The 24123-nt window shown below is 42.2% G+C and overlaps 1 protein-coding gene across 4 annotated transcripts in view; it reads right to left on the bottom strand.

The window, feature by feature from the left end:
• fgfrl1a (fibroblast growth factor receptor like 1a) overlaps positions 1 to 24123 on the bottom strand; it is a 56740-nt gene that overhangs the window by 21686 nt on the left and 10931 nt on the right. For 3 of the 4 annotated variants that reach the window (XM_044127316.1, XM_044127313.1, XM_044127315.1), the window contains exon 3: positions 13344 to 13616. In XM_044127316.1, the coding sequence (XP_043983251.1) occupies positions 13344 to 13616 (273 nt within the window). Of the gene's footprint in view, positions 1 to 13343; positions 13617 to 14064; positions 14253 to 24123 lie in introns of those variants that run through there. The other variant, XM_044127317.1, reaches the window with a different exon arrangement.

Genomic DNA, 24123 nt, shown 5'->3' on the forward strand with positions numbered 1-24123 from the left:
GCCCGTTTCACTCACAGACTAAACAAAAAAACGTTTACGGGGAAACCTTTCTTCATGCAATCATTGCAACCAAAACAAAGAAAGAGAAATAAAGAGCGAAGCAGCTGAAAGCGAGCGAGTGTGTGAATCCAACGTTGAACAGAGCTTTGTGTTTCCTGAAGCCGAGCGGCACGCAGGTTTGATCCTCAGCCATGAATGGGCTTTATACGCTAATTACAGCCACCTGTGTGTGTGTCTGTGTGTGTGTGGGTGTGTGTGTGGGTGTGTGTGTCTGCGTGTGTGTGTCTGTGTGTGTGCGTGTGTGTGTGTGTCTGTGTGTGTGTGTGTGTGTGTGTGTGTGTGAGGCATGAGGGCGGAGGCTGACTGTACAGTCATGAACAAAAGCAACCTGCTGTTTTTACTCCGTACACACACCGGCTTTTACACACGTTTTCGGGAAATGAACGATGCGGCGTCACACTGAGGAGGAAGATGAGAGTTTCTCTCCGTCCTTCTTCAGATCTGGGTTTTTTTTACCAGGTATGAAACTCGTCTCGCTGCAGCCAGGAATCCTTATAAGGACATTTAAGAAACCTGAGAGTGAAGCAGGTTGAGTTCACACTGACAAGTTCAGATTTTTAAAAACTTTTTGTTTCATGCTCAAAAAGTCTCTTCCTCTCATAACGTCGTGCAACGTACAGAAATCTCATTTGCATTATTATTATTCTCTTTTCCTTATTATTAATCCACAGGAATATTTTGATAAGAGACAGAGAATAAAAGAAGATAAATGCCAGAAGCTGAGCTACGCTGGCGGTTTTCCATCCTGGATGGGTCAGGCGACGACCATCAGGAGGCGAGTCCAGGTCAGAAATGATCCAGAGGAATCAGAGAGTTACTTCAGAGCGAATCACGCTGCTGCGTTCGCAGGTCGTCTGCAGTGTTCAGCCGTGCAGGTGGGGCGCTGCGAGGCCAACGCTGCAAACAGGCTGCTAAAGAAAGACTTCATGTCACGCAGCCAACGTCTCACAGCACGACTCGACGTTTCCGCCGAGTTTCAGAGGCTGTTGACTCATCCTGAGGTTGTTTTCAACTGAGAAACGGCAGGAAATCATTTGTTAACCAGACTCAGGTGGTTTTCAGCTCGATTGGCAATTGAAGCTCATGAACTCAGGAATCCAACCTTTTCCCAATCGGTGAAAGCAAAACACTTAGCAGGCTAGGTTTATAACACGGATCGGTGAGAAAGTTGCTGCTGACTGAAGATTCGGCTGCTTCCTGTTTAAGATGAAGTCAGACGAAGCAGAGAGGCACAAGAAGCTGCAGCGAGCATGAGAAGCTGGACTGTGGCTCATTCAGGGCTGGAGAGAGCGAGAGTTACAGCAACTAACAGGAAGGCTGAGGAAAACAAAGCTACATTCTGACACGCTGCAGACAACCTGCCAACGCAGCAGCGTGATTCGCTCTGAAGTAACTCTCTGATTCGCTCTGGCTCCATTTAGGGTGAAGTAATTCTCTGTTTAACATCTCAGGGGGAAGGAACAGAATATTACAAATACAGAAACTCCTGATTTATTACTGTGACAGCTACACTATCAGTGCTAACAGCTAACGTAAGGAGCCAAAGTGCTTTAAAATGTCAACTTTGTACTGAATTAGTCTTAATTTCAAACCGCAGAAGTTTGTAATGCAGACAGAGACATTTGACCCACTTCAAATAGTTTTATTTAAAAAACAAAACAACAACCCCCAAATGTATTTATTTAAAAATGATTAACACGTCAGTAGTCAATCTAAATGAATGTGCTGAAGTCCTCCCCCTAGACTTAATGTGACAGAAAGTGAAACATTAAATGTCATGTAGCTGCCTGGAGGGGTGTGTGTCTCGGAGCCTTTCCACCTGAGCATGCGGCGTTGCTGTAACTCTAGCTAACATCAAGGCGCCGGCTCACTTCGCTGAACTGACAAATCTCTCACATTCATCGCCACGTGCCGCCTTTGAAACACAAACCGCTGGCCTCGGCTCCCACTTTCAACTCTCCATCATGGCTCCGCGTACCAAAAGATCCTCCGGTTAAATGTCTACTGATTCAGATCCCGTTTGACCCCGTTTGACCCCATTTGACCCCGTTACCATCTGATGGGTTTCATTCAGTTTTTGCAGCAGGAAGGAACTTTTTCATAAAGTTGTTCTGCTCTCCAAGTTGTTTCTTCAACCTGTTGGTGTGAGCTCCTCAAGTTTACTTGCTGCATGTCTGTGTTTGTCTGCTGAGGTTCAAAGATGCAGCGTGTGGCGGACGCGGCCGGGCGCGTGGCGAAGGGCGCGTGGCGAAGGGCGCGTGGCGAAGGGCGCATCCCGCGGACAGACTCCCTTTGATGAACGACAATTTACAGCAAAGTAAAACAGCTCATCACACCGCACAGCTGTGCCGCTTCAGCCCGACGGCAGCCATCTTTCCCTCAGAAACATGGCGGCTGCAGCTCACGCGTGCAGGTCACAACTTTACCGCGCAGGTTTACACTCTGCGACATGCAACAAATTCACATCTGCTTTTTATTTACAGTTAGGCTGAAATGGTTAATCAGATTAATTTTGATTAATCCAAAATAATTATCAGGTAGTTTAGTAATCAAGTAATCGTTAACTGGATTATCCAGGCTGTAAAACTAATAAACTAATATAAAATAAAAACTGAAATATCTCTGTCCATGACTTCCTTTGGAATTTATTTCCTTTACAAATATGAGCAAAACGTTGTCAATATTTCACTAATGTGGCAAAAACAACTTGTGTTTACACTAAATTAGAAATGCAATTAAAATCCTCCATGTGAATAATCCTCCTACCACTTCCTGTCGTGTTTCAGTGTTTCCGTCAGTAGTAACTTCCTGTAGATGGTCACGACTGGTGTAATGCAAAAAAGACTTTCTGTTACTGATTTGTGAAATACAAACCACCTCAAACACTCTAAACAGTCAAACCTCTGCTCAGCCAATCAGAGCTCAGTTTCTTTCTGATTGGCCGATCAGAGCTCAGCTCCTGTCTGCTAAGATGTGGGCCAGCTGTTGTATCCTCAGCGGCTTCCAGCCAGACGTTGGTCGTTTCTGCTTCAGAGAAACAATCTGAAACGTTTCTGTTGGATGGAAAACGTTGAGAACGATCAGCTGATCCCACATGTTTGAAACCCGCAGAGGAGTTTATGTCTTAAGCACAAAAAGTGTCTAAATGGAGAAAAGAAAAGTGTTAAAAAGACAAATAAGACAGCAATGTGTGTGTGTGTGTGGTGGGGGTTTCTGCACATATATTGGTTTTCAGCGAGCTGTCACTGTGATCAAACTTCAGCCTGCTAGAGGCACCACAAAACCATCGTTCTGTTTGCACAAGAAACTCACACACACACACACACACACACACACACACACACACACACACACACACACACACACACACACACACACACACACACACACACACACACACACACACTTTACCTTGAAACACACCATAACATACCATGAATACACTTATGTGAAACATAACGCGCAGGAATGTAGCAACATTCTGCATGTGAGTACAAGCACAAACACACACACACACACACACGCACACAAACACACACACACACACACACACACACACACACACACTTGATGCTTCACAATAAAATGCTTTTATAAACATTTTTTGGTTTTAAATTAGACAAACCAACACTGGATATTTGTTACTGGTTCTGATGCTGCAGCATGGTGGTGGCAGCATCATACTATGGGAAGATGCAGAAGGAAAACCTGCTGGAGGCTGCAGAAAGACTGGTGGAGAACATTGAGATGTTTTAGGTCAGGGGGGTCCATTGGTGGCCCCTGCGCTGAACGTGGCCCTTTGCTTCAGTTCAAGACAGATGTAAGTTTTGCAGTGTTGATATTATGTTCACTGCAGAGAGAAAAAAAACTGGAATAATTTTCTGCCAAGCTATTTAAAACTGGAGAGTCAAACTCCAGACCTGGAGGCCCGCTGCCCTGAAACCTTTAGATGAGCCTCTGCTGCTTCACCTGAACAGAATAATTGGGTCATGAAGGTTCTGGAGAACCGATCCACACCAGGAGGAGGAAATTAAACCGTTTCATTCCAGAGGTTCATCTAAAACCTGCAGGACTGGAGTTTGATTCCCCTGATTTAAAAGATTTCCTAGAAAAACTCAGAAACGTCTGAACTAAATAAAACAACTTTAAGATTAATCTCTGAACTTTTCTAGGAAAAACAAAGACATTTTATTTATTTATTATTGTTTTACCCCTCCAACGGGTCTTTTGTGTCCCTATTATGAAATTAGGCTACAAAGATATTTTTGAGTTTGAAAAATTTGTAATTTTCCAGAAAAATAAACGTGGAAAGTTTCAGACAATAAAACTTTTCTAGTAATAATTCAGAAAGATTTCTAAAACAAAAAACTGAATTTTCTGGCATTGGAAATTTCCACGTTTTTTAAAATTTTATTTATGAGATTAATTTCAGTATTTCTGAGTTGTTAGATAGAAATGTCTAATTTTTTCCATCTATAATGGCTCCAATGCATCATTTGATGTAAACAGAGTTTCTATTTTCTCAATCAGAAACTTTCAAAATAAGACTTTTTGGCACCCAAATCTGCTTTTAATTAATTTGATAAATTAACTAAATACAGGAAACATCAAGGAAAATCTTGATCTTCTGGATCAGAAATCATTTAATTCCTTTTTATCCACTAAAAAATGATTTTAAAAAAAGAAAAGTTGTTGAATCTTCAACTGAGAAAAATTAAATGTTGCACTTATTAGTTGAGGACATTTTGTCTCTCAGGTCTTTTTGATTCAATTATTTTGGCAAACGTGACAAAAAGTTTGGACAGAGCAGGTTTGGAATGGCCTAGTCAAAGTTCAGACCTGAATCCTGCAGTGAAGTGATGCTATCAGATGAGTGAGCTGTAGATGTTTCTGCAGAGTTCTGACTCTGAGCAGATTAACAGACAGATGCTGCACCTTTTATTTGGTTTTAGTGAAAATGTTTTCAATTATCGGCTCTGTAAAATATCAAAACAAGTGAATATTTCTGCAAAGGGGTTCAGGTGAGAAAGTCAGTCATCAAAGCACAGCTGAGATATGGAGCAACAGCAGTGCCTTCAACAAAAAATAAAGTTTTTATGAAACTCGGATCAAAACCTGCAGCATTTCTGTGACTGAGAAAAGTTTCCTCATCAAAGCATCTGTAGAAGATTCTGGGCTTTTTACGCTCGATTGCCCCGCTGTGGAGGAGAGCAGCGAATGGGGAGAGACATGAAAAGACGACAGGACGGAGAGCGAGGAAGAGGAGGATGAGGAGGGGCGCTGTGTGCTGAAGGACCGGCCGTCGGCTTTGATGATGGAGCCGCAGCAAAACAAAAGTTTCTAAAACTTCAAAAGAGAACTTTCTGCTCTCTTCAAACATGTCTTCACTAATTGCTGGGCCCGGTTCTGCCCTCCGCCGCACTCGGGTCCATTCAGCAACAGGTGGGGCAGGGGAGGGCGTTACAGAGGGACAATGCAGCCGGTGGGGCGACAAATCCCAACCCGAATGAGAAACTCCTTCAGCAAGAAGCCAGGAGGGTTTAGTTTTCACTCAGGGTGTATTTAGTTTTTAAAGTTCATCACTTCCAGACATGAACAGCAGAGCTGCGTTGGAGCGCTCGGTCGGCCGCTGGTTTATTTTTCTGGACTGGTGGCAAAATGTGTTTTGGTTTGGTTTGGTTAAAGGTTGACAAGTCCTGGCCTAGTCAAAGTTCAGACCAAGAAAAACTTGAAAACTGACCCAGTATGACTGAACTTGACCTCAAGGGGGCTTTAATAAAAAAGCATGCCGCATTTTCAGACGTTTATTTTGAAAAAGCTCAATTAAAGCCTGGATGATGTTGCATTAAAAGTTGCTGTGTCTTGACTTTGGAGGTGGAAAGTGGCGAAAGTTTGTCTGATGGTAGAAGTGGCGCCAAAGGTCTGTTGGGGGTAAACTTCCTGTTGACAGTGCAGCGGCGCGGTGCGGCGCGCGGCAGTGCAGCGGAGCGGCCTCCGGAGGACGGCCTGCTGACTGACAGATGGCAGCCAGCGAGCCGCGGGTATTTAAGAGCCATTAGGGTCTGCTAGAGCTCAACTCGCTACGCAATCCATAAAAAACACACACACACAGAAAACACACACACACAACCAGTGAAGCATGAAGGCAAACAGGAGGGAAAAATGAGGAGCTGAAAGATGATGAGGCACAAAACTAAAAAACAAAATGAAAGACGAAGAAATCTGAAAAAAAAAAGGTGAAAAAAATCTGATGGTTTTCCAGAGACCACCTGTGTGTCAGGTAAGAATCGCTCCTTTGTTCAGACGCTGCAACTTTCTGCCTGCCAAGTTTTATTCTGGATCTGCAACTGCAGGGAGAAAAACTAAATCCTCCTTCGTTTATCGTTTATTGTCTTCCTCCCTGCTGCAGGTGAAACCAGGCAGAACAAGAGGATGTGGGACAGACAGAGGGTGTGTGTGTGTGTGTGTTTGTGAGCAAAAGGACACATATTTTCTTGTCCTTTTTGTTGATATGAAAAAGCAAAACACATACACATCTGTGTGTTTATCAGCCAGAAAACAACTATGGAAATCTGACTCCGATTCTGTCTCTCCCATCTGGACCTCCATGTTCACACACACACACACACACACACACACATTTGCGCAGCTATCTTTGCAGGGACTTTCCATTGACTTCCATTCATTTCTACAGTCTAAACCTTACCCTTATCCTAACCCTATCCATTACATACCTAACCCTAACCAACCAAAACTCAATTCACACCTTAGTCCTAAATCTGACCCCTGACCCAAAAACAGCGTTTCCTCTTGTGGGGCCCAGGCTTCGGTCCCACAAGGAGCAGTTGGTCCCCAAAATGTGGTATATGTCAGGACAATGGTCCCCACAAGGTATTAGAAACAAACACACACACACACACACACACACACACGCACACACACATTTACATCCAGCGTCAACATGAAACAAAGTGGCCAAAAGCAGCTAAAATATTCACACCCGCTTTAAGTATTTACTATTATAAGACAAGTAAAATCTGAAAAGTGTGGCTTGGATTTGTGCTCATCTTTCTTTATTTTCATACCCAAAAATAAAAATAAGACGGCTAAAAAATAATATCCCATTTTAATCAATACAGGAAATATTTTCACAAAGTGGCTGTGATGCTATGATAATTTTTGCTATGAGAAATAATTACAAATTTTGGCTTAATTACAAGAATAAAATTGTAACGTTAGATAAATGTTTCTCACTAAAATCTTTTCCAACCTTTGAGTCAAATGTCCACAAGTGATAAATTTGGCCCAGAATCGGAGGAGAACTGAACTTCAGATCTGGGGAATTTCCTGAGATCCGAATAAAGAGAATGGGCAGGCTGCGGTCAGGCGCCCCCTACTGGCCCACAAGGTACTGCATGTAAGCAACCGTTAATTTACCAAAACGTGGGCTAAAAGTTTGACGAGTTTAATTAGTTTATCAAACGCTTGTGTTTAAAAAATAATAATGGATAAGTGGGTTAAACCGGAAAAAACTGAAGAACCGGTGGAAAGAAAAGGATCAAGAGATTTGATTCCTTTGAACGAGTCAGTTAGTGGGAACTGTTCTTTGTTTTTTACGACTGCGTGCTTATAATGCTCTGCTCACACGTCAACAGCTTTTGTTTTTATTTAATCCAATTAAACTAAATACAATAGATAAATAAAATAGCTAGAAATGGATAGATTATTTTTATATTTAAGAGGATTTTTGTTTCTGCCAAAGTAACTCGAACCTGTTTTTCTTTCATTCTGCTTCTAAATTACAAATAGCCCTAAAATGATGCTAATGCTTTTTAACACTTTGCTAAAGAGCAACTTTCTTTATTTGCATTGGACTAAAACTTTCATAATGTGTAAATACTTATAAAATGACTCCGACCTCCATGTTCTCTGCACGCATTTTTCTACGATTAGCGAGAGCTGCAGAGCGAAACCTGAGCAGGCGGCCGGTGCTCGCATGTGAGGCTGACTGACAGCGGCTTATTTGATATTCATGCTCTGTGAGTGTGTGTGTGTGTGTGTGTGTGTGTGAGCTAAAACCCTGGGCCACCTCCACATCCTCCCAGTTGAGGCGGTAGACATCTCAATTAAAACCTGCAGAGCAGCGGAGGAACCGGGAGGAGCGCAGGGACGGCCGGCCGGCCGCAGAGCAGCGCGGCGCGGCGCTGCAACCTGAGCCGATGCTGCACTGCTGGCAGGAAGACAGCTGCAGCTCCACACAAGCAGAAGAAAACTAGCATAAAGAGGAGCATGGTCTGCAACCCACCAGCTCTAAAACAAAAGCAAAGCTAATTATTTAGCAAGCACATAACATAATGCTAACAGCATGCTAACCTGAGCTGTGTTACTTCAGGGTGTTAGCATGATTTAAACATTTAATCTCTTAATGTGTAGATTCTGGACTCACTCACTACAAAACACATAATTCAGCTTATGTTCAGTTTATGGGCACAAAGAGAAATGATTGCTGCTCCTGGATTGGCTGCTTTGCAAACGCTAGCCAATAGTGTGTTAGCTAGCATTTCTATCAAATATTTCATATATTTCTACAGAAAGATGACAAAATTGGTGAATTTTCAACAAATGCCAACGTAGGTTTGTTGTAAAACAAATAAATCGGTTTGTTCCTGGAATCAGATCGTTTTGCTCTCAATCAGTGAGAAACTTAAAGTGTTTTTTCATCTCGTGATCCAGTCGACCCGGTTCTACTGGAACCAGAACTCCATCAGCTGCTCCACCTCCAGCTGGTTCTGAGTCAAACCAACCTGTTCCCCTCCTGGCCTGTGGGGGCGCTGCACCAACAACCACTGAAGGAAACCACACAAAAACCTCTGAAGACACTGAGAGCAACTTCCTTCTTCACCAGATGGAAACAAGATGGAGGCGTCAGATTTTAGTGTTGAAGGATTTTTCTTGAGTCTTTGATAAAAAATAAATTTTAAAAATCACAAGTTATTTCTCCTGCTAATGCTAGTGTGTTTTTGTTCAATTTACCCAGAATGCCCTGCGCTGTAGTCCACTTCCTGCTTTTGAGGATTACCTGGTGCACATGAACTGTCAGGTATACTGAAACAGAGTTAGTGACCTTGAATCCGTCTCATAGAGAAGTAAATGAACAATTAAAGTCATAAACTTCAGATCTGAGACGTTTTAACTGTGTTGAGCTTTTAGTTTCATTAAACAACTGGGATTTGGTGATTGTTGTGGTTTATAACCAAATTAACCACTATGACCAATAAAAGCAAATAAGAGCAGATTTTTAATTTTCAACAGCTGTTGTTCTGATTAATGTTGGAGATATTTTATGAGAATGGCGGCCATATTGGATCCTAACTGGGGCTCTAGCATGTTTGCCTTTTAATTTTCCAACCCGGATGTTCCACGTTACAGGGAGAAATTACTCATAAAGCTGCATCTTTAGGCCTATAAACAGCTCCAAGAAGCTGCTTTTTACACGAAATTTCCCTATACTCTGGAATAAAGGTGTTCAAAGTGAGGCGCGGGGGCCATTTATGGCATACAGACTGGTTCTGCACGGTCTCCAAACCACAATTCAAGAATACATAGGACAAAAATATCACTAAAATCTTCTTATAAAAATGTCAGGCGCAACACAAAATGATGATCTGGTTTCCTTGCAAACTGGAGGATTTTTATTTATTTTTATTTTTTACTTTTGCATCTATGATGATGTTCCTTTGAAAAAAATCTGATTATTTTGTTAAAATAGGTCATAGTTTGTTTATGTTAAAAACCCCAAATGTTTATGTTTGCATTAACATTTATGCATAATCAAATTGTTTATATTTGTTTACAGCTTAAAAAACAATCACATTTTTGGTGATTTTAGTTTTAAAAATAATATTTAAAAAAGTTTAGACACTCCCTTCCTACAGGTATCGGCTCCAACAAGTCTGGATGTTCAGTAACCATAACAACATTAAATAATATCAGGAGGAGGAAACCTGATTTGGTATCTTGACTCTGCTGGTGGTTCAGTTTAAAACTTTTATCTGCAGAGGCGTTTTTAACTGCAGTGATTCATCAGAAGTTATTTCATTAAATCTCAGGAAGGAGAATCATTCGGGTCCGTCCAACCAGGAGGAAGTTCTCAGGTTTCTGTAGTTTCTGTTGCCACAGGAAGTGGTTCATATCACTGTGGACGAAACTGAAAATGTCTATATTGTTATTTTAAAGAGGGAGGATTCTGTGTTTTCCTGGCATATAGTCATTTTATAAAACAATCCTATAATAAAAGTAGTTATAAAAAGTAATATAAATATTATATGACTTCTTACAGGAACCAGGAAGCGTGACCATATAAGGCCCATACTGGCCTCTTTACATTGGCTGCCTGTTTTTTATCGAATAGATTTTAAGATTCTCTTATTAACTTATAAAGTTTTAAATGGATTAGCTCCCCCTTATCTTCGGGAACTTTTAAAATCTCAGTCCGTGTCCAGAACCCTACGTTCTAATAATCAGCTTTTACTGACAGTTCCTCGGACCCGACTTAAGAGGAAAGGAGATCGGGCTTTTTCTGCTGTTGCTCCTTTTCTATGGTACAATCTACCTCTCCAAATTAGATCTGCCCACAGCCTGGATCATTTTAAATCGCTTCTTAAAACTCATTTTTATTCCTTGGCATTTAATTGAACTCGTGTTTTGATACTTTGTTTTTATTAATTTGTGTTGTTGTCATTCTTGTACAGCACTTTGGTGCAGCTCTGTGCCTGTTTTTAAAGTGCTATATAAATAAATTTGACATTGACATTGAAAAAAGTTTAACTTCCTGATTTAAAGCCTTCAAATTGGGCCTCTGTCTCTTTAAGAAGTGCCTGCTCTTTCTGAAGATCCGCCTCCAGGAAGTCATCCCAACATGGCTCCTATTTAACCCTTTAACATTTTTACCAACGGGGGAGGAGCTGCGACTGAAGGCGGGGCTAGGTCCAACCAGGCGTTTTGCAGTTGGATGGTTGCCATGGAGACTGAAGGATTTCTCAAACATGAAAAAGTCAAAGCAATGCTGCAGGTTTGTTTCTGATGAGGGAAACATTTTTAACCAGATATTTTTCTGAGGTACCGGCCCTTTAAATACTGACGGCTGAAAGTCGTTTGGATTTTTTTTGTCAGCATTTTTTTCGGCCATGTTGGTTAAAATGACAGACGATGAAAACTCGGGTTGCGTCTTCATCTCTGTGGCTGTTGGTATCCAACAGGTGATACATTTTTGTTTCTGTTGTGAATATTTCCGTTTAATAAAACCTGCTACTCGTTTCAGGCTCCGCCCACCGACACCGACTGCTGTGTGATCACCCATACACACAGCAGGGTGTGTGTATGGGTGTACGTGTGTTGGGGTGTGTGTGTGAATGAAAGGGACAGTGAACGAGGCTGTGGGGGGGTGGCAGCTGCCTGGATGACCTCAGCGGCAGCTGTTCCCCCCCCTCCTCTGTGTGGCAGCGTGGCTTTGAAGTTCAGTTCAGCGCCGATGAAGCTTTGAATCACATACCGATTCTGATTACTGCCCTGCATGAAAGCAGATCATCTGCTGGCGCCGCGCCACCTCACCACTCTGCTCCAAACGTCTACATGTTCATCACCTCAATCATTCTGTCTCACACTGAAACATAAAGTTCGTCACACGGCCGTCAGGTCAAATAAAGCCTGGAGAACAGAGGAATGGCGGCCGAACGTCTTCCTGCCGCAGCGTTTTCCTGCTGCATTTGAAGCACCGCCGGAGATGCTTCACTCTGATTCTGGGGGACGCTTCACAGCTCTAATCTCTCTGCTGGCTGAAACCTGACACACACACACCGACACCGGCACACCTACACACACACACACACACACTGTGGCAGTCTGCTGACACAATGTCCTTCTGCAGGTATTTTGTTTACATGGACGCGGGTTGAGGGAAGCGGCTATTTAAGGCAGCGAAAGAAAAGAAAACACACCTGTGCCGGAGCTGTCGACACGGCAACGGGCCGGACCAGAAGTCTACAGAACTACAGAGACGAGTCCAGGCTGTTAGCCAAAACATGCAACAGCCCCCAAACTGTGCTTAGCCTCTTTACAGCGTTAGCTTAGCCTCTTTACAGTGTTAGCTTAGCCTCTTTACAGTGTTAGCTTAGCGTCTTTACAGTGTTAGCTTAGCCTCTTTACAGTGTTAGCTTAGCCTCTTTACAGTGTTAGCTTAGCCTCTTTAAAGTGTTAGCTTAGCGTCTTTACAGTGTTAGCTTAGCCTCTTTACAGTGTTAGCTTAGCGTCTTTACAGTGTTAGCTTAGCCTCTTTACAGCTTTAATAATCAATTAATTATGATCAATTAAAATGAGCTCAATCATTTCCAGTAGTTTGATTTGCTATTTTTCTCTTTCTACCAAAAACTGGATGATGAAAACCTTCAGAAATTATTTTTACTCTGTAGGTCGAAATGATGCAGGAATCAAGACGTAATTTTATGAGAACTCCAACAAAAAATCACAACAAATTAAAATAAGAAATGTTGAGCATCTTGTGAAGTTATACTTTGGTCTCGGCTTTAATATTTTAATATAAATGTTTCATCTTTAACATCAGCATTAAGTTACATCAGATTCTGAAAACTTTTCTCATTAAAATGACTTTTTTTCTGACACTTTTTCTGTCTTTATTCTCCCTGTTTTATGACAATTTTCTCGTGATTAAATGTAAATTCTCGAAGCCTCAGTCACGAAACGGAAAGACAGGATGATCAAAATAAAATCCTCTTTTTGGAAAATATTTTTGGCATTTGTAATTAAATGTTTAAAAAACAAAGCAAGAAAAAAATAGATTAAAATCAGAAATCAGATCTGGTATGAAAAGATCTGAGGTTTTATTTTTAATATCACTGAGCTGTTTGGAGGAGTCGCTGTGAGGCTTTCAGACCTCAGTGTCCAGCCTGGTGGTGGCAGCATCATGCTGTGAGCCAGATGCTGGTGAGTTGTGCAAATCGGAGGAGAACCCTGAAGACCAGCTGCTACTGATTGAAATGATCTCAAACTCACCCAGAAAACAACAGACCAAATTCTGCAGGACTCAATAAATGTGAGGCAAGAAAAATATATTTAAAGGAAAAGTTAAAACAAAACAATGAGCTGCCATTAGTCAAACGCCAAAGAATAAAATTATTAAAACGTCTCAACAATCTCAACGATTCGTCGATGAAAACGTAAACCAGCTCCTCCGTTTCATCTGAAATCATAACTGGCATTGCACTCACCGATGACAATCAGCGTGTAGTTGATGTTGACGCTGCCAAAGCCGTTGGTGGCCTTGCAGACGTAGGTGCCGGCGTCCTCCGTCTCCACTTCCTTGATGCGCAGGCCGTGCTGCAGCACACGGAACCGTGTCCAGCCGCTGTGGATGTGTCGGCCATCTTTGGTCCACATCATGAGCGGCGGCGGGTCGCCCTCCACGGGGCACGCCAGTTTGGCCGTGCGACCCAGACGGACGCTTTGACGATGGGCCACCTTCCCCGCCACCCTGGGAGGACCTGCAGCAGAAGAAGAACAAAAAGACCTTAGCCGCTGAGGGAAATTCAAGATGGACGCTAATTTAAAAAATGGTCATAAAAAAAAAATTATTTATCACCGAGGAATATATTTGTTGTAAATTCATAACTGGACCCGCAGAAATCATGTTCACAGATTATTTTTGGATATTTCAAGATGGCCACTGTGGTTGTCTAGGTAACAAATTAATTTTTGCTCTCAAATCACCAGCTAACAATAAACACAAAATATTACCTCCGATAACGCTAAACCCGTAAATGCACAAAATTTACTGGAAGCTAACTCTAAACCTCTTGATTCATAACAGTTTCACCAGAAGTGAAGGCTAAAAACAAATAGAAGCTATTCTCAACAATTAGTGGGAGCTAATGCTAAACACGTTTTAGAAACAGCAGAAGCTAACGCTAACCATTAGCCACACATCCGCACCTCTGCTTTGAGCTCATCAAACTGCATGCAAACACAGATCGGTTGGAGGTTGAGTGCCTTGCTCATGAGATCATCAATATGTGTCAGCAGGACGCTGGAATCAAACCCACAACTTTCCAACAGTCCCTCTGTGCCACCTGAGTTCAATTCACTATTAAAATGAGTCTGAAAAACTTAGATTGTTATAGACGTTCAAATATTACAGTCAGAGTAAAAAAACAAAGTACATTTTCAAACGTGCTTTTTTTCCTTTAAGAAACTATTGATTGTTTTTTAAAAGAAAAAATTTCTTTTCAAAAAAGGATCCGTCATGCTCTGGGCCAGTTTCCCCTTGAGCTCTGTTCGAGTTTATGATGTCATACCAAATATGACGTCATACCGGCCGGACTGTGGGACTGTAGAAACAAAGCGGGCGGCTGGACTGGAAAGTTGGGAGGAAATGATGGGAAACAACGAGGGAGGAAACCGGAGGGAGGCGAGACGGAACCGGCAGTCCGCTGGCTGCCGGACCGGGCAGCCTGACCCGTTAAGGCGGCTCAGCTTGGAACAATACCGAGGTCACGGGAGGAAAAGAACGAAACAAAAGACAGCTGAAGGGAAATCCCAGTTCAAATCCCAGTGCAGGTCCGAACCGACCCACTGGTCAGAACCGACCCCTTGTCAAAACTCACTGTGCCATTCCTTTATGCATAAGCCACTCCCACTTCCCATTTCTGACCAATCACAGAACATCTGTCTGGTCCCGCATGGAAAACAAACCTGATGCGTAAAACCAGTTGCTGATCTGGAGGATCTGTCATGCTCTGGGCCAGTTTCCCCTTGAGCTCTGTTAGTTTATGATGTCATACCAAGTATGATGTCATACCAAGTATGATGTCATACCAAGTATGATGTCATAAGCCAGCAGAAACCTGGAGCTCCCTTGTCCTTCAGACGGTGATTAAAGCTGAAAACCCGTTAGTTATTTTATGTTTTTTGGCATTTTGGGAGAGCAGAGAAACCCTGAAGGTTTTTAAAGATCCAAACGTTCCTCCGCTCCTTCAATCGGCTGGTTCTGGTTCTGGAGGCCTGGCCCGCCTGGCCCGGTGTTGCTGTTGGCATCAGGGCCAGACGGAGCGCGAGGGGAGAGCCGAGGAATGCTTTTGATGGAGAGGAGCTAACAGCGGGACATAGCTGGGATGGAGGCTGACGGTGTGTGTGTGTGTGTGTGTGTGTGTGTGTGTGTGTGTGTGTGTGTGTGTGTGTGTGTGTGTGTGTCATTATTAAAGTGATCTGAAATAGTTTGAAGAAGGTTCTGAGTTTCTGTTGAGATTTTAGTTTGGGGCTGAGACGATTAATCGAGATTAATTGTTTGTTAAAATAATTGTCAACCGATTTAGTCATCAATTAATTGACAATTGATCAATTAAACGGACTCAAACTTGCTGAAAGAGGACAGAGTGGCAATCCATCCAACTACTGATCAGTTTCAGTTTTTCACACATTTAGCTGCAGACACATCTTTTACTACAAAACGTTAAAGTTGACAAAAGAATCAATGTCATTGAAATTTAGTCAGTAAAATGTTTATTTTTCAAATAAATTATTTGTTTATTTACATTTTGAATGTGTTTCTAATATTGCATAAAAAGGCTGAAGGTTTAATGAAAAACCAGCAGAATCTGCCAGAATTTCTTCAATCAATCAATCAATCAATCAATCAATCAATCAATCAATCAATCAATCAATCAATCAATCAAACTTTATTTGTATAGCACATTTCAGCATCAAGGCATTTCAAAGTGCTTCACATCAAATCTAACACAGAAACACAATGCAACATAGAATCAACATTAAAAACACAACATAGTCAGATTCCGTCAATAAATTTATAATTGATCACGTTTCTAATAAAACTCTAATCAAGTGGGTTTTTAGTAGAGATTTAAAGGAAGTCAGTGTTTCAGCTGTTTTACAGTTTTCTGGAAGTTTGTTCCAGATTTTTGGTGCATAGATGCTGAATGCTGCTTCTCCTCATTTGGTTCTGGGGATGCAGAGCAGAACCAGAACCAGAACCTGAGAGTTCTGGAAGGTTGATACAACAGCAGCAAATCTTTAATGTGTTGTGGTGCTAAACCATTCAGTGATTTATAAACTAACAACAGTATTTTAAAGTCTATTCTTTGAGCTACAGGGAGCCAGTGGAGAGACTTTAAAACTGGTGTTATGTGCTCTATCTTCCTGGTTTTAGTCAGAACTCCAGCAGCAGCATTCTGGATCAGCTGCAGCTGTTTGATTGATTTGTTGGACAGACCTGTGAAGACGCTGTTACATTAATCAATACGACTGAAGATAAACGATGATGAGTTTCTCTAGATCTGGCTGAGACATTAGTCCTTTAATCCTGGAAATGTTCTTCAGGTGATAGAAGGCCGACTTTGTAACCGTCTTTATGTGGCTCTGAAGGTTCAGGTCAGAGTCCATCACTACTCCCAGGTTTTGGGCTGATCGCTGGTTTTTAGTTGTAATAACTGAAGCTGTGCACTGACTCTAGATCTATAGCTCTAGATCTATAACTATAACTCTAGATTGTTCCTCTTTAGGTCCAAAAATAATAACTTCAGTTTTGTTTCTGTTCAGCTGGAGGAAGTTTTGGCACATCCACACATTTATCTGTTCTAAGCATCTGTTCAGTGATTGTCCAGGAGGCGTCCTGACCAGAAGCTCCTCAACTGGCTCCTCTCGATGTGAAGGAGCAGCGGCTCTACTCCTAGTCCCTCCTGGATGACTGAGCTTCTCTCTCTAAGGGAGAGCCCAGACACCCTGCGGAGAAAACCCATTTCGGCCGCTTGTATCCGTGATCTTGTTCTTTCGGTCATGATCCAAAGCTCATGACCATAGATGAGGGTGGGAACGTAGATCGACTGCTTCACACTTGCTCCAGTGAGAGCTGCAGATCACATCCCGATGAAGCCAAAAGGATCACATCATCCACAAAAAGCAGAGATTTGATCCTAAGGCCACCAAAACGGATCCCCTCAACACCTTGGCTGGTCCAGAGATTCTGTCCATAAAAGTAATGAACAGAATTGGTGACAAAGGGCAGCCCTGGCAGAGTCCAACTCTTACTGGAAACGAGCCCGACTTACTGCCGGCAATGTGGACCAGACTCTGACACCGGTCCTACAGGGACCTGACAGCCCCGTACTCCTGGAGAACCCCCCACGGGGCTCCCCAAGGGACACAGTCGAAGTGTCCCTTGTCTACATGTGTTTTGTGTCCCAAGTCCACAAAACATATGTAGACTGGTTGGGTGAACTCCCAGAACCCTCCCGGACCTGCTGAGGGTGTAGAGCTGGTCCAGTGTTCCACAACCAGAACCAGAACCACACTGCTCTTCCTGAATCCAAGGTTCGACAATCCGACGGACCCTCCTCTCCAGAACCCCCGAATAGACCTTGCCAGGGAGGCTTAAGAGTGTGACCCCCCTGTAATTGGAACACACCCTCCGGTCCCCCTTTTTGAACAGGGGGACCACCACCCCGGTCTGCCAATCCAGGGGAACTGCCCCCGATGTGCATGAAAACAAGTTCCTATATCGTCCTGAAAAGTTATTTGCAAGTTAGTTTTGTTTTATTTCAACTTTACCAAAATATTTGCACCAGAAACCAGAGAAAAATACTTGGCTGGAATTTTTTTTCTTTGCAGTGTTTGTGAGTTGTAATCCCAAGGTTTATTAAATCGTCCCATGATTAAAGACAGTTTCAGTTTCTCGTGTTTTTGTTCACTGAGCGGTTCGGGTTCGTCTCCAGAACCAGCACTTCCTTCCTGCAGCCGGAGGCGACAGTTGCAGTGAGACGGCCGCCGGCTGCAGTGCCACCATCAGGCCGACTCCTACACTTTGTAACCCTGACCTCTCACTTCCAGTCTGTCAGCAGGTCAACTGCTGCTTGTTCCTCCAACACTTTACACTGAACCTGAGGCTGCAACACACACACACACACACACACACACACACTTGTCTCACTTTCTCTCTTTCTTCTCAAGCACTCAGAAAAGAAAAATACACAGAGGCCAGAAAAACTTGGAGGAATCTGCTGAGTGGCTGGTTCTGCAACCCGACCCGTGCAGCCCGGACCGCTCGGTTCTGAGAACTCTCATCAACATGCAAACCCTGGTCACCATGTTTCAGGAAAACACTGGGGGAGAAATGTGAATGTTCTCTTCTGCAGCAACTGTAATTACTGGTTTCATTGTTTGACGTTTCTTTTCTTCTCTCTGCTGCACCTGCCGGCATCTCCCTGGAGGAAAAATCCCCGACGGCCCAAACCAGACCAACAAGACCCAACTAGACCAACAAGAACCATCAAGAACCAACAAGACCAACAAGACCCAACAAGACTAACAAAAACCAACAAGACCAACAAGAACCAACAAGACTAACAAAAACCAACAAGACCAACAAGACCTAACAAGACCAACAAGAACCAACAAGACCAACTAGACCAACAAGACCAATTAGACCAACAAGACCCAACTCGACCAACAAGAACCAACAAGACCCAACAAGACTAACAAGACCCAACAAGACCAACTAGACCAACAAGACCCAACAAGACCAACTAGACCAACAAGACCCAAATAGACCAACAAAAACCATCAAGAACCAACAAGACCCAACTCGACCAACAAGAACCAACAAGACCCAACAAGACTAACAAGACCCAACAAGACCAACTAGACCAACAAGACCCAACAAGACCAACAAGACCCAAATAGACCAACAAGACCCAACAAGAGCCAACAAGAACCATCAAGAACCAACAAGACCAACAAGACCCAACTCGACCAACAAGACCCAACAAGACCCAACAAGACCAACAAAAACCAACAAGACCAACAAGACCCAACAAGACCAACTAGACCAACAAGACCCAACTACACCAACAAGAACCATCAAGAACCAACAAGACCCAAAAAGAGCCGACAAGACCCAACGAGACAAACAAGAACCATCAAGAACCAACAAGACCAACAAGATCCAACAACAGCCAACAAGACCAACAAGACCCAAATAGACCAACAAGAACCATCAAGAACCAACAAGACCCAACAAGACCCAACCAGACCAACAAGAACCAACAAAACCCAACAAGACCAACAAGACCAATTAGACCAACAAGACCCAACTCGACCAACAAGAACCAACAAGACCCAACAAGACTAACAAGACCCAAATAGACCAACAAGAACCATCAAGAACCAACAAGACCAACTAGACCAACAAGACCAATTAGACCAACAAGACCCAACTCGACCAACAAGAACCAACAAAACCAACTAGACCAACAAGACCAATTAGACCAACAAGACCCAAATAGACCAACAAGAACCATCAAGAACCAACAAGAACCAACAAGACCAACTAGACCAACAAGACCAATTAGACCAACAAGACCCAACTCGACCAACAAGAACCAACAAGACCCAACAAGACTAACAAGACCCAACAAGACCAACTAGACCAACAAGACCCAACAAGACCCAAATAGACCAACAAGAACCATCAAGAACCAACAAGACCCAACAAGACCCAACCAGACCAACAAGAACCAACAAAACCCAACAAGACCAACAAGACCAATTAGACCAACAAGACCCAACTCGACCAACAAGAACCAACAAAACCCAACAAGACTAACAAGACCCAAATAGACCAACAAGAACCATCAAGAACCAACAAGACCAACTAGACCAACAAGACCCAACAAGACCAACTAGACCAACAAGACCCAAATAGACCAACAAGAACCATCAAGAACCAACAAGACCCAACAAGACCAACTAGACCAACAAGACCCAACAAGACCAACTAGACCCAACAAGACCCAACAAGAGCCAACAAGAACCAACAAGAACCAACAAGACCCAACAAGAGCCAACAAGAACCATCAAGAACCAACAAGACCAACAAGACACAACTCGACCAACAAGACCCAACAAGACCCAACAAGACCAACAAAAACCAACAAGACCAACAAGACCCAACAAGACCCAACTAGACCAACAAGAACCATCAAGAACCAACAAGACCCAAAAAGAGCCGACAAGACCCAACGAGACAAACAAGAACCATCAAGAACCAACAAGACCAACAAGATCCAACAACAGCCAACAAGACCCAACTAGACCAACAAGAACCGTCAAGAACCAACAAGACCAACAAGACCCAAAAAGAGCCAACAAGAACCAACAAGACCCAACAACAGCCAACAAGAACCATCAAGAACCAACAAGACCCAAAAAGAGCCAACAAGACCCAACGAGAACAACAAGACCGAAAAAGAACCATCAAAAACCAACAAGACCAACAAGACCCAAAAAGAGCCAACAAGACCCAACAAGACCCAACAAGACCCAATAAGACCCAACAAGACCAACAAGAACCATCAAAAACCAACAAGACCAACAAGACCCAAAAAGAGTCAACAAGACCCAACAAGACCCAACTAGACCCAACAAGACCAACAAGAACCAACAAGACCCAACAAGACCCAACAAGACCAACAAGACCAACAAGACCCAAAAAGAGCCAACAAGACCCAACTAGACCCAACAAGAGCCAACAAGACCCAACAAGACCCAACTAGACCCAACAAGACCAACAAGAACCAACAAGACCCAACAAGACCCAACAAGACCAACAAGACCCAAAAAGAGCCAACAAGACCCAACAAGACCCAACAAGACCAACAAGACCCAAAAAGAGCCAACAAGACCCAACCAGACCCAACTAGACCAACAAGAACCATCAAGAACCAACAAGACCAACAAGACCCAAAAAGAGCCAACAAGACCAACAAGACCCAACAAGACCCAACTAGACCAACAAGAACCATCAAGAACCAACAAGACCCAACAAGACCCAACTAGACCAACAAGAACCAACAAGACCCAACAAGACCCAACAAGACCCAACTAGACCAACAAGAACCATCAAGAACCAACAAGACCCAACAAGACCCAACCAGACCAACAAGAACCAACAAGACCCAACAAGACCCAACCAGACCAACAAGAACCAACAAAACCCAACAAGACCAACAAGACCCAACAAGACCCAACAAGACCAACAAGACCAACAAGACCCAAAAAGAGCCAACAAGACCAACAAGACCAACAAGACCCAAAAAGACCCAACCAGACCAACAAGAACCAACAAGACCCAACAAGACCCAACAAGACCAACAAGACCAACAAGACCCAAAAAGAGCCAACAAGACCAACAAGACCCAACAAGACCCAACAAGACCCAACTAGACCAACAAGAACCATCAAGAACCAACAAGACCCAACAAGACCCAACTAGACCAACAAGAACCAACAAGACCCAACAAGACCCAACTAGACCAACAAGAACCATCAAGAACCAACAAGACCAACAAGCTTTTAAGATTTTATGTTTAAAATTTTATTTTCTTTTTGTCTCTCAGTTTATATATTTTTAAATTTCTTTTCATTTTATTTGTACACAATGTATTTTTTACTATTTTTTATTTTCTGTAAAAAAGTTTTACTTTTTTCCTTCATCTCTAGAATTATTTGTTTCTGCTTTCTTTTGAAAAACCAAATATCTTTCAAGTTATTTATTTGATTTTTAGACTGAGAATTTTCTAAATTAATTTTATTTTTATTTATTTTTCTGTAAAAGGAATTTTTTCTTTTTCCTTTTTCTTTTTTCCTCTTTTTCTTTTCATTATCATTCTTTATTAGGATTTTGTGCATTTTTCTTTTCTTACAAGATTATGTTTCCTATTTTCCTTTTTTTTTCTAAATTTACAGTAAGAATTTATTTTTATATGTTTTATATTTTTGCATTACCATTGTGAGAATTTTATTAGTTTTAATTTTTTGTATTTGTTTGTATTTTTATTATTCTTCATTTCCTCTGTTCGATTTATATGTTAAACTTTTCTTACTTTTCTAAACAGGCTGCTATGAAGGATTTAGTTTATTATTCCGGCCTGGAAGCCAAATAAATGTTTATCTCTTTTTGCAATACCTTGGAACACTTAGAAAAATAAATGTTTGACGGTTTCAGACGAAAAATTTTTTTTTCCAACTTCTGAAAATCCTGACTGATTAGGAAAAAAACAAGAAGCAAAGATGCAGAAATCGAATCAAAGCATCTGAAGCTAAACTGGTATTAGCTTAAATAGCTAGCTAAAGGACTAGCGCTGCTAGCATGCTGCTGTCTGCAGCAACCCAGCCGCTTCTGGTCCGGCTGCATGTGGAGCAGCAGGTGCAGAGGAAACCTGAGCCGGGTCAGATTTGGTTTTCAGTCACCAGCTGTGGATCCGTCTCAGCAGGAACCCACTGAACCACACACCACCGGGTTCTGTGGTTCCACTGGTTTCCAGTCAAAGTGGCCGCAGCAGAAATGTTTAGATAAGCAGCCAACGCTGCTACTCATTAACACTGATAACACACACACACACACAGAGGAGGATATTTGGTGTTTGGGAGTCACTGATACAGATGAGGAAGCGATAATCGTTTCCAGAGGAATATTTAACTGCAACACTGCCACATGCATGAGGCGGATTATAGAGACGCACTAATCAGAGATCAGATTGTCATGATGACATCAGCTCATGTTTATTCCCATTCTAACGTTTTTTTTAAGTTTGTAGCTTTAATAAAAATGATTTGTTCAAACTGTGGCAGTTTGGTACCAGAATGAAAATCTGAGAAATCTGATTCCTTTACCTTCTCCCAAAGGATAACCAGAAACAACCAATCAGAGCAAGGAGGCGGGTCCTTCGGCTGCAGCCAGTGTAGTGTTTTGAATGCTAAGGTTAGTTAGCATAGCCACCGATGGTGGACAAATGGTTTTTTTGTAACTGTAAGTCATTTCTCTGCCATTGGCACATTTAGCAGAGCGTTCACAAGAAACCCTAAATATAAATCAATAAAATGTTGAACCATTTTGGTTTACCATATCAAGTTTTTACTTCAGGATTAGATTTAAACTGGTTTCTTCCAAATATGTTTCTGTTGATTCCCACCAGAGGAAACTGGGAGTTTGTTCCCATTTCTTCCGGTTGGGTTTTGTAAAATATGATTAATTGTCACTTTTAATGTTAAAGCTTAAAGAGAAAAGCTGTAAGATTAATTTATTTCACCTATTTGACTAATTCATCAGAAATCTACTTTATCAGCCTGTATTAAAAATATTCCTACCTGAAGCTGATACATTTTTTATTTAATTGGTTTTAATCCCGTTTCCTCTTTAACTGATGCTGAGAAAAAAAGTCAAACCTGAAACAAAAATAAAATCTCCGTCTCAATCCTCCTCCTCCTGTACTTCCTTCTCCTCCACCAGTGAGTTTTCTGGTTCACTGGGTGGGGAGTCAAACATTCCAGGCATGCACACACACACACACACACACACACACACACACACACACACACACGTGCCCCCCTCCCACATTCCACACCAATCTTCAGCCGTGACTAAGTCCATTTGTTCAGCTCTGGTCACTGTCTTAGTCTACTCTGTGTGTGTGTATGTGCGCGCGCACGTGGGTGTGTGTGTGTGTGTGTGTGTGACATGCTAATCCAGACCTTTACATGCTCATTTAATCTCAAATATCTCCCAATGAAGAAGCAGAGAAATGCTTCATGAATATGTCCTTTCTGCTATGCTAACGCTAAAACACTAAATACATAAAAATATTAACAGAAGTTAGCACTAGAACACAAAATAGACAAAAAATTAGCAAAAGCTAACACTAAATGGCAAAACACATAAAAAGATTACCAGAAGCTATTGCTAAACCACTAGCCAGACAAGAAACTATGTAAAGCTAATGCTAAAGCAATAAACATAACAAATGATGCAAAACTCCCATAAAAAAAATCAACAGATGCTAACATTAAACCACTAAACCAAAAAAACATTAGCAGAAGCTAACGCTAAACTGTTAAACACATAAAACAATAAATGGAAGCTAACGCTAACCATTAAGTCGACCGTTTCTCATCTTCATCTCCTTCCTGGTCTGAGACTCGCTAGCA

Source organism: Gambusia affinis, linkage group LG09 (assembly GCF_019740435.1).
Source record: "Gambusia affinis linkage group LG09, SWU_Gaff_1.0, whole genome shotgun sequence".
Taxonomy (NCBI): Eukaryota; Metazoa; Chordata; class Actinopteri; order Cyprinodontiformes; family Poeciliidae; genus Gambusia; species Gambusia affinis.